At 45.7% G+C, this 16300-nt stretch overlaps 1 protein-coding gene across 1 annotated transcript in view; it reads right to left on the minus strand.

Moving 5' to 3' along the window:
• Positions 1-16300, minus strand: part of dlg1a (discs large MAGUK scaffold protein 1a) — an 84904-nt gene that overhangs the window by 47115 nt on the left and 21489 nt on the right. Inside the window, exons 2-3 of the mRNA XM_084444310.1 lie at positions 2606-2767; positions 1715-1768 (exon numbers count right to left, since the gene is read on the minus strand). Coding sequence (XP_084300436.1) covers positions 1715-1768; positions 2606-2767 — 216 coding nt within the window. The remainder of the gene's footprint in view (positions 1-1714; positions 1769-2605; positions 2768-16300) is intronic.

The following is a 16300-nucleotide window of genomic DNA, read 5'->3' on the forward strand; positions in this document are numbered from 1 at the left end:
CACATCTCTGTTTCTATCACCATCTCTATCTCTATCTCTATCACTATATTAGCAGCACTTTGAGCTGCATTTATTTGCATGAAAGGTGTTATACAAAGAAAGTTTATTACTATTATTATTATTATTATCATCATTATTATTATTATAACATCACTATCATTATCACTCTCTATCGCTATCTCTATTACAATCTCTATCACTACCACTATCACTATCTCTATTACTATATCACCATTACTATCTCTATCACTATCACCATCTCTATCACCATCTCTATCTATATCGCCACATCTATCTCTATCACCACCTCTATCTATATTACTATCTCTATCACTATCTCTATCTCTATTACTATATCACCATCACTATCTCTATTACTCTCTATCACTATCTCTATCATCACCTCTATCACCATCTTTGTCACCATCTATATCACTATCACCATCTCTATCACTATCCCTATCACTATCTCTATCACTATCTCTATTACTATATCACCATTACTATACCATTACTATATCACCATCACTATCTCTATCCCTATCACTACCTCTATCACTATCACTATATCACCATCACTATCACTATCTCTATTACTATCACCATCTCTACCACTATCTCTATTACTATCTCTATCACTATCACCATCTCTATCTCTATCACCATCACTATTACTACATCACCATCACTATCTCTATCTCTACTGCATCTCTATTACTATATCCCTAGTCTCATGCCAGACCCCTGAGAGTTCTTTCGCTGACACACTACCTAATGTAAGCTACACTAACTATAATCAGAACACCAGCTTGGGCGACGAAATGGCACAGACTATTATGTAGTATGCGTAGCGCAGCGATTCAACATAATATTTGAGTCTGGAGAGAGACTACTATATCACCATCTCTATAGCTATCTCTATTAAAATTTCTATCATCATTTCTGTCACAATCTCTATCATCATTTCTGTCACAATCTCTATCACCATCTCTATCACCATCTCTATCTCTATCACCACCTCTATAATTTATATTACAATCTCTATCACCATCTCTATTACCATCTCTATCGCTCTATTACCACCTCTATCACCATATCTATCTCTATTACCATCTCTGTCACCACCTCTATCACCATCTCTATCACTATCTCTCGCTGTTCAGTACAAAGATACCCAGCACTAGTTCCCCTCTATGTCATCCATACGAAAGCCAACAGCTATATTTTGCTCAACAAAACAATCAAATTTCTTCCTTTATCACCAGGCTATTTCCCGGTATTGACATGTGACCATATAGCATTACATAACCATCACCATTTAGTTTATTGTATACAATAGGACCATGTCACGACAGATTTGTTGAATTGTTGGAGGTAAGCATTAAAATCACCCAGTGTGATTACCATTGACTTTTGTGACTATGTAAAGTGTCCTTGGGTCTCTTGAAAGGCGCTATATAAATGTATAATAATAATAATAATAATAATAATAATAACAATAATTAACATTTATTATAATGATGATGATGATAATGATGATTATTATTATTATTATTGTTATTATTACCACTGTTCTATCAAAGAACATTCTATCAGAGAATGTTCTACAAGAGATGGGATGGAGACTTTAAGGTTTGGTGGAATACATACGAGGGTAAAATACCCAATAATGAATAATAAAATGCAGCCAGTCAGGGGGGTAAAGCAGACTTACGTATGGGGGGGTGTCCAGAGTGTCTGTATTGATCACCACAGGAGGTGGGTTCGCCTGGGGGGAAACAAGAAGGCAGGAGGTAAGATTAAGTCCGATCTCAGCTAAATAAAAATCAATACATTCACATTGTTAGAATGCTTCGAAGTCGCAGGAGCATCACGTTACACGACTGAAAGCAACCGCCGGGCCCAAACCCAGAAGCAACCACTTACTCGTCGCATGTTTTGGTACAACATTGTGAGTGTTGTACGGGGTAGAGATCGCCACAGCAGAGCAGGGAGCCGACCTCCACCTCATGACATACTGTCCTGTCCTTCCTGTCCTATCCTGTCCTATCCAATCCTGTCCAACTTGGGTAGTCCAGGAGCCCAAATCTCTGTCTGGAATCAATGCATCCTCACCATGCAGACCCCGAAGATCCCCGGTCAGTCACACCCCTACTCCACCCCCCCCCCACCCCCCACCCCCAGCCTCCCCCAGTCCTTCCCCCAGACAGCAGCTGGCCCCCAGCCCACCCCAGGAGCCCTCCGCTAGTGCAGCCCAAGAGGGGGTGGCCGACTGCAGGGGCAGAGAGACCAGGAGAGAGCAGCCGCAGCCGAGACCAGACCCAGAGAGATGGAGACGGAGACAGAGTCTGCTCCAGCAGAGGTAAGGCACCAGACCCAGGGATGGAGATGAAGCCTGCTCCAGCAGGGTCAGAGCCCAGCAGAAGCCACCCGACAGCCCAGACCCTGAGAAGTAATTCCCCCTGACCCCTACAACAAGCACCACCACCGCACCCCTACAACAAGCACCACCACCAGCTGCAGCTACGAGAGAAATGACTGGGGGTACAACACCGCCACAGAGAATGGAGGGAGGGAGGGAAGTAGGGAGGAAGGGAGGGAGGACCTGTGACGCAGATGGAGAGGAGGGCGGGGAGATGGTGATGGTGGCGATGGTGGTGATGGTGGGCGTGGCTTCCTCAGGGAGGGATGGGGGTTGTGGTGCGGGTGGCGTGGGGGGTGTGGTCTCAGCGGGGATCACAGGGATTATGGGAGCCACGTCTGCCTGCTGAACAATGGCAATGGGGGTCAAAGGTTAGGGTGGGATAGTCATAGGAAGACTGGAAACATACACACACACACACACACACACACATCAAATAAACACACAAACACGCAATGCACAGTAAGATCAAAGCACGTGGATGGGACTGGGGGTCGGAGGGTGAACAGGGTGAGAGAGAGATGGGGGAAGATGAATGGATGGACAGAGACAAAAGGAGAGAGTGATAATGTTCTCAACGGATGTTAATGTGACAGCGAAGCCTGGCTGACACGCGACTGCTGAGAGCTCTAAAGAGCGTGTGTGTGTGTGTGTGTGCGTTTGCGTGTGTGTACTGTATGTGTGTGTGTGTGTGTGTGTATGTGCATGTGTGTGTGTGCGTGCATGTGTGTGTGTATGTGTGTGTTTATGGATTGCGGCTGTGAGGGGAGAATGCGGGGAGAGATGGGGGGGATGCAGTCTTTTCAGCTGCTCCATTGATAAGAGTGCAGGATTTGCCTGTGGCGCTCTGGAAAAGCAAATCCTCTTACAGTGTAAACACGCCTGGTTTTGAGGAACACTGAGGTAAACGAGGCTCTTAAAAGACACGGACAGAGAGCAATACCATATGCAAAACAAAACGCCTTCTCTACACTCCCCCCTCCCCCAGCCTCCTGTCAGGCCAGCCCATTGACAGTCCACCCCCAGCAGGGCTGGTTGTAATGTTAATCCTATTACAATACATCCGGTGGCTCCATTGACAGATGTGGTCGTGCAAGCAGGCTGGGCTGGGTTATATAACAGGGATGAGCGTGTGTGTGTGTGTGTGTGTGTGTGTGTGTGTGTGTGTGTGTGTGTGTGTGCGTGTGTGTGGCCTGACAAGGCAAGGCCAGCGGGGGTCACACCACCATATACGCAGACACATGGCCACAGAATTGATCTTCAGCCAAGGCACTCTCATCAGCCACTCATACCAGTTACCATCCGTTTCACACAAGATTTGATGTGCAAATACAACAGTGTGTGTGTGTGTGTGTGTGTGTGTGTGCGTCCTTCCTGCAGAGGCCACTGTGTCAGCACTCTTAGACAAAGGCATACTGAGCCCCCACCATGTGAATGTGTGTGTGTGTGTGTGTGTGTGTGTGTGTGTGTGTCTGACGTGTGTGTGTGTGCGCGTGCATGCGTTAGAGCTAACTCTGATCTACAGAAGTTATTTGTGTGAAAAGCTAGTGGACATCATTTCTAGCCTGTATTGAATAGACTCATTTTAAAGTCAGGACCAAACAGAACCAACAAAGGTGAACTGACTAATCTGCATCAGAACAGACAGACAGTTGAACCGACCTGGAAAATCCCATTCTGAACCTCAGAACCTCTGAACACCTCCACAGAGAGACAGAGAACTATAGCCAACTGACTATACAATCAACCAGCTGAAAGCTGACCAGCCAACCAGTAAACCAACAGCTAACCACCATGCCAGCCCAGTGCCCAATCCTGCTGGTGCCAGTGCAACCGGTAGACTGGTGTGACTCGTACAGTAAGATCCATATCTGATGTCCGAGGCCAGCGTTGGTTACACAAGCGGCGGGTTCCTGTCACCGTGGTGCCCTGCTGTAACCCATCCAGCATGACAGAGCTAAAATTAGTCCTGACATTCGCGCCGACCAGGGACAACAACGGCCGCACGTGTCCACGTGTCTTATGCAGGCCAAACAAACAAACCGTGTACATTTGGAAATAGCTTGATTGTTTAAACAGAGTATCATGACTATTCAGAGAGAGCATGCACACAAAACACTGACTGACATACTAACTGTGCTCAGACCAGTCTCACAAGAACAGTCTTGCAAGACAGTCAATAATACTAATAGAGTCCTGTAGCATTGGATGACTCACAATGCAGATATACATGGAAACGGACAGATGTCATATAGTATCAAATTATTTACTTCTAACCACTAACAGATGTTCGGATATAATCTTCAATCATGACAGGCAGCATAATCTGATCCTAGAACCTAGAACAACCGTCTGGTTTAAACTGTACTATAGTATGCTCTCTCTCTCTCTCTCTCTGTCTCTCTCTCTCTCACACACACACACATTCGGTCTAATCAGATTGAGAATGATGATGATCTAATAAGAGTGACCATGACAACGCTGTGTACTCAATCTGTCTGTCTCACCATAACACTGTCCAGCATTACACACAACCACTCCAAGATCAAAACACGAGACACACACATACACACACACACACGCACTCATGCACACACACACACACACACACACACACACACACGCACACACACACACACACACACACATACTGTACAAACACACACACACACACACACACTTTGGCTGTTCGCCTATACAGTATGTTGCTCCCTAGCCCCCATTTTCATTTTCAGTTAAACTCCCACTGACCAAACCCCTCTAAATAATTCCATTATTCCACAATTTCGCACCATGATTTAATTCCATGATCCCGGCTCCCTCTGGAAACCAGACCAGAACATCCAGCTGAGCTTCTCCGTCTTGGAGCACCATCCATCCATGTTGGTTTCTTCTCACACACTTCCATCTGTTACTGTAAAAGCAGACGTCCTGCGGAAGGTTCTTCATGCTAGTGGATCGCCTAGTACACACACAGCTGTGATGGCTTGGCGGGAAAGAGTAACACCCTCACCCCTCCTCCAAACACACCCACTGATATGTGCTCCGAAAACACATCCGACCCCCCTCTCTCCCCAACGGACACGCCTACCTGTACCTGGGGTGCTTTCTCCAGGGAGCGGGTGGTCCAGGTGTTCTCCAGCCCCCACCGGCTGCCGCCTTTGGCCTTGACCTTGCTCTTGGTCGGGCTCTTCTTCACGCTGTCCCTCAGGTTGGTGAACTTACCCCGGCTCTTGCTTTTGGACATGGAGGAAGGGAGGGTGCAGGTGCTGCTGTAGCTACCACCGGGAGCCTGCAGAGGGAGCTGTGGCGAGAGGAGCGGGCGGAGCGTCAGGGAATTCTTGTGCTGTGCCTGGCTGTGAGCGTGGTGATGGTGGAAGTGGTGATGGTGATGTTGCTGCTGCTGCTGTTGATAGTGCGCCATCGCTGACTGCTCCTGGAGAATCTGTTGGCACTGGAACTGTTGGTGGTGCTGGTGCTGCTGGTGGTGGTTGGGTGACAGCTGCTGCTTCGGCAGTTGTTGTTGGTAGTGGTTTAGAGTGTGTAGGTGGTTTGGAGATAGTTGTAGCAGGGTTTGCTGGTGGTTTGGTGAGTGGAGCTGTAGTTGTTGGTTCGGTGAGTGGAGCTTTAGTTGGTGTTGGTTCGGAGAGTGGAGCTGTAGTTGTTGTTGGTTTGGAGAGTGGAGCTGTAGTTGTTGTTGGTTTGGAGAGTGGAGCTGTAGTTGTTGTTGGTTCGGCGAGTAGAGGTGTAGTTGTTGGTTCGGTGAGTGGAGCTGTAGTTGTTGTTGGTTCGGAGAGTGGAGCTGTAGTTGTTGTTGGTTCGGCGAGTGGAGCTGCTGCTGTAGTATCTGCTGCTGCTGAAGCTGGATCTGCCGTTGCTGCCTATGGATCTCTACCAGTTGGTCTTGGTTCTGAATGAGCCTCTGCTGAACATGGGTCTGGGCCTGGTGCTGGCCAGACGCTGCCTTCCCCTGGCCGGGGTCACAGCCGTGGGGGGGCGTCCCGCAGCAGTACTCATGGTTGTGGAAGTAGGTGGTCATTGTCAGAGCTGGAGTCTGGAGCTGGAGATCAACGAGGCTGGGCTGCGGCTGGAAGTGCAGGAGCCGGGTGGAGGTAGAAGAGGAAGGCGGAGGTCGAGGCGAGATGGAAGACAGAAGGGCGTTGGTCCAGACTGAGGAACAGATTCCCCGGTTTCTCCTCCCCTCTGGGCGGTCTTGCGGTGCTTTCCGTGGAGAGAGAGAAACCAGAACAAGTCCTCTCCCTTTTTAGCAGTCTTGTCTCTCTCTCCCTCTCTTTCTATCTCTCTCTTCTGCACTGCTTCCCTCTCTCAGCGTCTCTGCCTCTCCGTCTCCCTCACTCCGTCTCTCTGCCTCTCATCCCCCCTCGGTCTCTCTTTCTCTCTCTTTCTCTGTCTCTCTCTCTCTCTCGCTCCGCAATTAATGAGCTCCGATGGGCACTGCACATGACAGCATCCAGGCATGAATAATCAATGCGGAGCGGAGACAGTGATCCGCAGCTCAGGGCTCGTCTGTGGAGCCTGGCTGGCAGTGGGGAGGAGGGAGGAGGGCAGGGATTGGTCCCCTGACTGGTTCCATTCACTTCCACACAAGCTTTTGTTTTCTCTTCTCACAGAGAGAGATGGACAAAGTGAGGCCAGGTCAAACGGAATGAATGCCATGACATAGTGGAAGCGTGTGCATGTGTGTGTGTCTGTGTGAGTGCACGTGTGCTCCGGTATATATGTTTGAATGCCTGAGTGTGTGTGTGTGTGTGTGTGTGTGTGTGTGTGTGTGTGTGTGTGTATGTGTGTTGGCCTAGTTTTGCCTGGTATACATGTTTGCAAAGAGGCTTTAATGTATGTGTTAATCTGGACCCAGGTCAGTTGACCAGTACATACAGCTGTGTGCCGAGGAGATCTGTAGCTGCCTCTCACTCACCGTCATACAGTACACAGCGTACACCACTAACAACACACGTGAACACCTGTACTAAGGTAGTTAGGTACTTACTATTTAGTAAGTTAGAAGTTACAGTATATCACTGGAGACAATAGACAGCAAAATACATATTTCTCAGCACCACCACCCATTCTTCGGATCCTGTTAAGCCCCTACCAGCGCTCCCCAGCCGCCCTCTTCGGCGTTCAGGCTCCATTCTCTTTACTCCTCATCCTCACGGTCCCCCACTGCCACGCTGCCCTCCGAGCACCCCCTGGCCTGGCCAGTCAGCCTGGTCCTCCACCTGTCCACGATCGGAGAAACCATCCTCTACCAGAGGATCAGCGTCAGGTGCCCTCTCGCCAGCGGCGGTCTCCAGTGGCCCCCATGCACATCAAGCCCCCTGCATCTGTGCTTATAGTAGGCTCTTCTATGGTGTGCCATGTTGTAGTTCCAAAGGCTCAGACCTACTGCTTCCCAGGGGCTAAGGTCTCAGACATCAATTCTGTCATTACATCTCTCATCCCCTGGTCTCATCTGTCGTCATCCGCGTTGGATCAAATGACATCAGGCTCCAACAGTCTGAGCGGCTGAAGGAGGACTTCAAGGCCCTGATTGCCACTGTTTTGCTGACGGACAAGACCTGCATCATCTCCGGTCCCTTCTCCTCCCCTCAATATGGCGACGCCAAATACAGCAGGATCCGCCAGCTCCACGTCAGGCTGAAAGGCTACTGCTGCCAGCTGAGGGTTCCTTTTATCGATAACTTTGCCACCTTCTGGAACCAACGGGACCTCTTTGCTCGGGACGACTTTTATCCCAGCAGATCAGGCACCCGTCTGTTGTCTCTGAGTATGGACCTGACCCTGATGTCCTGCAGGGTCTGAGGTGGGGTAAGTCCGATCCGTTTAACGACTGTTTAATTCATGAATATAGACCTCCTGCTCCTTCAGATCAGGCTACATCAGGGCTTTCTGATGACTGTTTACCTCTCCATGTGACAGCGAGTCCTCAGCACATACCCTCTAGAATCATGGTTATAATCCCTGTCCGCCTCTCAAATTGGGCTGACATATCTATTAGACCTAGGCCTCCGGTGAATCGCACTGTGAGACATAAGCATGAGGCATAGGTGTCCCTTGACCCAGGCCTCTGTCATTCCAGGCTCTGTCCCATCTGATTTAGCAGTCACCCCGGCTTGTCTAAACAATCCAACTGCCTTTAAGGAAAGGATAGGGCTTGGGCTGATTCATCTAAACATAAGAAGTCTCCTTCAGCAACATAAGTAAGATCATCAGAAACATTCAGGCAGACCCTGAGTCCTGGCTAAAAAATTCTGATAGTGACTGCTCTGTAGCTCTGCAGCAATATAATTTATGTATAATTGATAGAGTTGGCAGGGGTGGTGGGGTTGCTATTAATGTAAAATCTTGCCTGTCTGTCTCTGTCATAAATTTAATTACTATTCCGAAGTGTTTTGAACTGCTTGTATTGAAGGTGAACTGGGGCCTAGTAGCTCATTGTTTGTGATTGGTGTCTACAGGCCTCCCAAGGCTGAGGTCAGAGGTCAGCGCTATTGACAGAATCTGACATACTCTCTTTGTATTCACATTCTGAGATGGTGATTTTAATCTGGACTGGTGGAGTGTTGCTTCTGGTTACCTGAAGGAAGTGAGTGGTAATCTGGGCCTTTCTCAGTTGGTCACTGAGACTACTACGCCGAATCCTAAAAAGTATGCAAAATTTACTGTTATTGATTTAATCTTCTCAGACAGATGTGACAGAATTTCAGCTTGTGGTGTTTTTTATTTGGGTATAAGTGACCATTGTCCTATGGCTTGCGTTAGAACTACAAAGTTGGTGAAAACACGGCCACGTATTGTTTTGAGGAGAAATCTTAAATCCTTCAATGCTCAAGCCTTTTTGGATGACATTATTGACTAATAGTTTATGCTCAGTTGAGTCTGATGACGTGCAAGTCACCCTTGACTCTTTTGTAAAAACATTCAATCACTTTGTAGATAAACACGCCCCTTCTAAACAGACTAGGATTGAAGATAGAATTGCACCATGGTTTTCTAGTGATCTGTCTACCTTGTCCAGTGCCAGACGCACAAGGGATACCCAAGACTGGCTTTCTTTAAGAAAATTTAGAAATAAATGCACAACAGCTGTGAGGAAAGCTAAATCTGGCTACTTTTTCTCTAACTCCTATTCAAACACTGCAAAGTTCTGGGGTGCTGTGAACTTAACTAAAAACCCGCTACTTCACTGCCATTGGCCGGGTTTCCTGATCCTTCTTAAGGAACCCTTCTTAAGCAACCCTTTGTATGGGAGTTAAGAAGTACTTTGGAGTTAAGTGCTTCTTAACTCGTTTGGGAAACCCGGCCATTGTCCATTAATATGGATGATCATGTAATCTCTGAACCAAATGATATTTGTTTTTCTTTTAATAAGCACTTCACTGAGAGTGGGCACTTATTTGATAGGTTGTATACTAGGCTGGCTCCCTTGGATACTGATTCTGGTTGCAATCCCCCTTTGGATTGTGTCTCTCATTTCTCCTTTCAGCCTTTTACACCCAGTGAAACATTAGGATCTTGCAATCCATAGACCCTAAGTGTTCTACTGGAGAGGACAATCTAGATTTGTTTTTATAAAATTGGCAACCCCAGTTATTAGTGAGCCATTGTCATGCATTTTTAATCTCTCCATTGTGTCAGGTATAGTTCCTCAGGTTTTGGAGATCTGCCCAGGTGTTCCCGTTGCACAAAGGGGGTGATAGGGATAAGATGGATAACTATCGTCCTATCTCCAGATTACCATGCTTAGCCAAAGTTCTGGAGACCTTGGTAAATAACCAATTGAAATATTTTCTTTCAAGTCACTCAGTTTTAAGTACTCACCAATCTGGATTCAGAGCTAATCACAGCACCATTTCTGCTGTTACTCTTGTTACTAATGACATCATCTTGGCATTAGACAATAGGAAACATTGTGCTGCCCTTTTTGTAGATCTTTCGAAAGCATTTGATACAGTCGATCACTACAGTACCTGTACCTTTTAAAGAGACTAGTATTGGTTTGGATAGAGGTGCTTGTGATTAGTTTCAGGACTATCTGTCGTCAAGGTGTCAGTGTGTGAAATTGGGTAACATTCGATCTGATTTGTCTCTAGCTAAAGTTGTGCCCCAAGGCTCAGTGTTGGGTCCTGTCCTTTTTATCATCTATATTAATGATATTGTCTCTACACTAACTGGCTGTCATGCTCATCTATATGCTGATGATACAGTTGTCTATGGTATTGCGGATACTGTTCAAGAAGCCATTGAGAACCTACAGCTTTCTATGTGCTACAAGAAGCTCTCACCAATCTGAAACTAGTCCTTAATCCTAGCAATTCTAAATGTATGTTGTTTTCTAGAGCCAGGATTACTGATTATGATAGGCTGCATTAATTAACGGCTAATGGCTCGCGTATTGAGAGAGTCACTGAGTACAAATATCTTGGTTTGTGGCTGGATGATAAACTATCTTACAAGTTTCATGTAGACAGTCTAGTCTCTAAGCTGCAGCAGAAAATGTGATTACTGCACAGAAACCGTTCTAGCTTTCCTATGTTCAGCAGGAAGAGAATTGTTCAAGCTGTCTTCTTATCAGTATTAGACTATGGTGACACAATCTATAGACATGCTTCTGTGACTACCCTGAAACCCCTGGACTCTGCCTACCATTCCGCCCTAAGATTTATTATGGGTGATAGTTATGACACCCACCACTGTGTTCTTTATGATAAGGTTGGCTGGTCTCCTCTCTCTTTAAGGCATAACTATCACTGGTATTTGTTTATTTTCACAGCCATTATTGGTAAACTTCCACCATACATCTCGTCTCTGTTGGACTGGAGCCTTGGTACCTACCAGACCCGATCAAACGATCAGCTTGTTTTTAGGGTTCCTCGAGTGTATTATGAATTTGGTAGAGCAGCTTTTTTCCATGATGCTCCTTATACCTGGAATACTTTACAACAGACTCTAAAGCTTGAGGTACTTCCTTCAGTCGCAGAGTTTAAATCCATGGCTCTTGACATTTGTACTTCGACCTGTAACTGTTTATTATCATCATTATTATTATTATTATTATTATTATTATTATTATTGTATGTTGTATTTGTTCTGTTGTTATTTGTGTGAACTTGTCAACACTGTAAATGAGGGAAACCCCAGTGGTTTACGATAAATAAAGGTTTGAAATTAAATTAAATTCAAAACCTACAGTATATGACACACAGAGTGAGCGCACTTGGCTTGAAGCCATATACAGCCTATGATATATCTCCATACAGCCTATGTTACACTCTCGTTACTGTAGATCCACTAAGAGACTGATATTGGCCAGGGCGATGTTTGATATTTGTAAAATGTCAGCTATGTCTTGGAGACAGCACTTACAGTACACACGCAAAACAACCCCTAAGGTCATTTGTCCACAAGGGGGCCTTACAGAGCTTTGAAACTTTACAGAATAAATATGGGTTGGGGAAGGATGACTTTTATAGATATCTGCAAGTAAGGCACTTTTTCAACCAGAACCTGAAAGAGGCTTTGGGCCATAGTGATTCCTGCTGGTATTTTTAATAATTTTTTGAGTCTAGAACATGCACCAAATTTATATCCACAGTGTACAATGCCATTCAACTTTCTAAACAAGACGGCACAGAACATATAAAGAAGAGGTGGGAAAAAGAAGGAAATACAGTAATTTCTATGGAGAGTTGGGAGAGTATATGCAGCTACAATGGATTTCAACAGGGTCGAATACATGGCGAGAGTTTGGGTGGAAAAATGTTGTGAAATTTTTTGTTACACCAATTCAGAAATGACATCAGGACAAGGGTGATGCTTGTTGGAGACTATGTGGGACTACTGGAGCCAACCATTTCCACATCTTTTGGGACTGCCAGGTTATTAGAGCTCATTGGGAAGAGCTCCATGAACATATAAATAATATTTTTAGCGTTGACATCTCTCTCCAATGGGAAACTATGTATCTGGGCGATATCTTATTTGATAATTGGACCACTAACGACAAAAAATGTCTATGTATACTACTGGTAGCAAGTAAAAAGTTGATTACAAGAAAATGGCTAAGAGTAGAACCACCCACCATTGGAGAATGGATTCATATCCATTTTTCATTTCCGTTTTATCTTTTCCTAGCAGGCAGGCAGGCAGACAGACATAAATTATATTATTTAAATTAATCTCTCTCATTCCAGCCACGAGCAGCTGAAACACGGTAGATAGATACACTACAGTAGAGTACTAATGGGTGTCATGGTTTTGATGGCCAGCCCCTCAGAGACTTGCTCACTGTTGACATAGCCTTTAGTAACATACAAAATGAGGTGTGGGGGAGAGGGAGAGAGAGAGGGAGAGAGAGAGAGAGAAAGAGAGAAATACAAAAGGAGGTGGGGGGGAGAGAAAGAAAGAGGTATTATAGTAAGACTCCTATGCAAAGTGCTAGCGCTAGGGGCTTTGTGTGTCTGTGTGTGTGTGTGTGTGTGTGTGTGAGAGAGAGAGAGAGAGAGAGAGAGAGAGAGAGAGAGAGAGAGAGAGAGAGAGAGTGAATGCAGTGCTAGAGGCCAGACTGAACAGGGGAAATGCCTCTGTCTCACAAAGACTGGGAGACGAGGAGGGATGGACTGGGAGGAAGGACAAATGGGATGGGCAGAGAGAGAGAGAATGGGAGACAGAGAGAGAGAGAGAGCGAGAGAGAGAGAGAGAGAGAGAAAGAGAGACAGACAGAGAGAGTGAGAGAGAGAGAGAGACAAGAGAGTCGTCCGGATGCACTTTAGACTAACATGATTTGCCTTCAGCATAAGGCTTTCTTAATGGAAGGTGTGAGTGTGAACGGTGTAAACAATGACGAGTGGATCAACCACAACAACACTGATTTATTACCATGACCATCATGAGCCAGGCGTACATTAATGGACGGCTAATAATAGTAATAATCACAGATCTCAAAGCACTTAACCCCATCACGTCCATCACCGCTGTCAGTCTGAGGCAGCACTTAGGCCAACCGAATGGTCATCTGTTGAGTGGTAGTGAGTGGTTACCACACGTAAACACACTGTAACAGCATGGTGTCTGTGTAAAGTATTTTATGACTGTGCCATTAACGGGCAGCTGACACTTTGGCACTACTGGAGGAAAACATGGATGTGCTGCAGTGGCTCTCAAACGATTACCCAGCATTTTTAATATGCTCATCACTGCAGCTAAAGAGCCATGTATTTTCAGACTGTGTGTCTGGCCTAACAACACCCCCTATCTGTGACACGTGGGTACTGAACGTCTCACTCTGCCTGCTCAAAGTAGGAGCTGTCCGCCCATATAAACATAGCTCAGAACACTCAAACATCGGTTCAGTTTTCATTCTTCCTCTCCCTAATTCCACACGAGACAGCGAGATTGCAGAATATAATTTAGAGACTAGATTTTCTCTAATCTAACCCCAGCCATACCTTTGATGGACATGGAGTTGATTCTGAATCAGCTTTTCGGCTCCAATGTCTCCATACTAATCGTTAGTTGCTTCATATTCTGGAGTCAAGCACCACAAAACATGGGCAGAGGGGCGGAGAGCATTTCCTTTCCAGCTGCGTTTGAACGGCCAATCATGAAAAGGGGAGGGGGGTAATCAGCCTCCCCCCACAGCCCACAATCTGCATGGGCCAATCATCCTCCCCACACAAAACCATGACTGTACTCCCATTTGCTGTCCACAAATATCAGAAGAAGTTGGCGTCACAGCGTGAGCTTCTGGGAACTCAGATTAGCTGCATCATAAATGTCTGTCGGCTGCATGGAGGGAGGATCTCCAGAACAGTGTGATGCTGCTCCTGAACACCAGGGGGCAGTGCAGGCCCACAGGGCAGAGCACACGGCAGGTCTGGCTCTGCAGATTGATGGCTTCGGTACATAAGCAAACAAAAAAGTTACTGCAGGGAAGATGAGTTCAAAAGTTAAGTGCAGTATGATGATTTCAACGAAGCGTCACTCATTAAGAGGCCTGTAGTCAGCAAGAAGGCACACACACACACACACACACACACACACACACACACACACACACACACACACACACACACACACACACACATACACACACTTATTACAAAGCCTGTAGTCAGCAAGAGGGCACACACACACACACACACACACACACACACACACACACACACACACACACACACTTATTACAAGGCCTATAGACAGCACAATGCAGCCAGCTGGCCACAACATCAACAACATAATCAGGGCCGGCCGATGCTATAAGCAATATAAGCGGTCGCTTAGGGCCACAACCACTGGGGGGGGGGGGGGGTCATATCACAGGAGGAAAAAAAAGAAAATTATATACAGTCCTCCTGAGTTTTTGGAGAGAAGACAGGGAGTAATATATAAATATATGAATTTATTTATTCATAATTAATATTATCTCAGTTTTGTTCATAAAGCAGGTTTTCCCTATGGATAAAAACCCATTATTGAAATTCTAAAGCTCCAACAGTGACATATATAACATGCAGCTGGAGGACCCATAGATATCTATGGAAGGGAGGCTAGCCTCCCTTAGGGCGGGTTCTTTTCTCTTAAATCAATGTAATGCCTTTTTTTCTTGCTAATTTGTGATTGGCCAAAACGCTGAAAAATTACCACAAGGGAGGACAGGCTATAGCCGGTAACGTGAGCTACGAGGTGCACGTCAGGCTACGGCATAGCCAGGCGCGCAGATTGGCTGGAGGCGCAAACTGTCGGCAACTCGTCCAAAACATTTCTAGAGACTGGGTCGCAACACCGGATCGGAGAAATCCACAGCCTGGCTCCTGCTTGCGTGAGAATTGATCACTTTGGGGTGCTTATTCCTCATCCAGTGATGGATGGGTGGATGGAAAACTTTCAACTGAATGTGCATATTGTTCTGATAATTGTAGGCTATAGCAACATAAGAGTGGCAGCTTTGACAGCAACCCAAATGAGCTAATCCCATAGCTGTACCATTGCTAGCTAGCCATGAGCGAACTGTTGGATACTGCATTTGCTGTGCAACATATTCCATTGTCCAGTTGTCAAATCTATTTGCCAACAAACTGTTTGAGAGCCAGCACACCTCAGTGTCCCCTAATCATTTTTTTTTCATATATCACCTAACCTCTCCAGCACCTCACCAATATCAATTATTTTCTCTCTTTAGAGAAGAGTACAATCCATTACAACAACTATTGCTTACAATGTTTTATTGTTGTTTTGTAATATTTAATCATGAATAAGATAAATAAATGCTGCATGTAGTTAAAGAAAGTGTTATTCAGTTTTTCATATGCTAAAATTTACTCTAAATCCACTTTAAAGCTGATATTTCAAATAATAACTGACTGAGGGTCAGTGCCCCCCGGCGCCCATGGGTGGTTCGCCTCTCTTCCTCCTGTCCTCCTCAGTTTTTTGAGTCACCAGCTGGCACTGATATATATATATATATTTTACATATTGTTACATTATGTCATGTATACCCTATCCAAAAACTGGCGTTGTTATTTAATATGCAATAAAATGAAAAGATCTCATAACAGAATGATTTTATAATAACCCACATGCAGTTGAATGCAATCCACCTGTCGCCCCTCCCCCTCCCTCCTTCCCCAACTTCACTCTATCCAAATCTGACATTGAATCTGGTTAATAGGCTACTTTAGCTATACCTCCCCTCGTGGAGAATGATGGTGTGGTACACAGGGAACCCATCATCACTTTAAAACGCACCAGAGACTTGGCACAAAAGCGCAGTCATAGGTGCATAGGGGACGTCTCAAGTTACACAGAGGGACTATTGGCAGCTTTTACAGTCAGAGGACCGACTTGAAGATCTTCGCT

This window comes from Borostomias antarcticus, assembly GCF_949987555.1.
Source record: "Borostomias antarcticus genome assembly, chromosome: 10".
NCBI lineage: Eukaryota > Metazoa > Chordata > Actinopteri > Stomiiformes > Stomiidae > Borostomias > Borostomias antarcticus.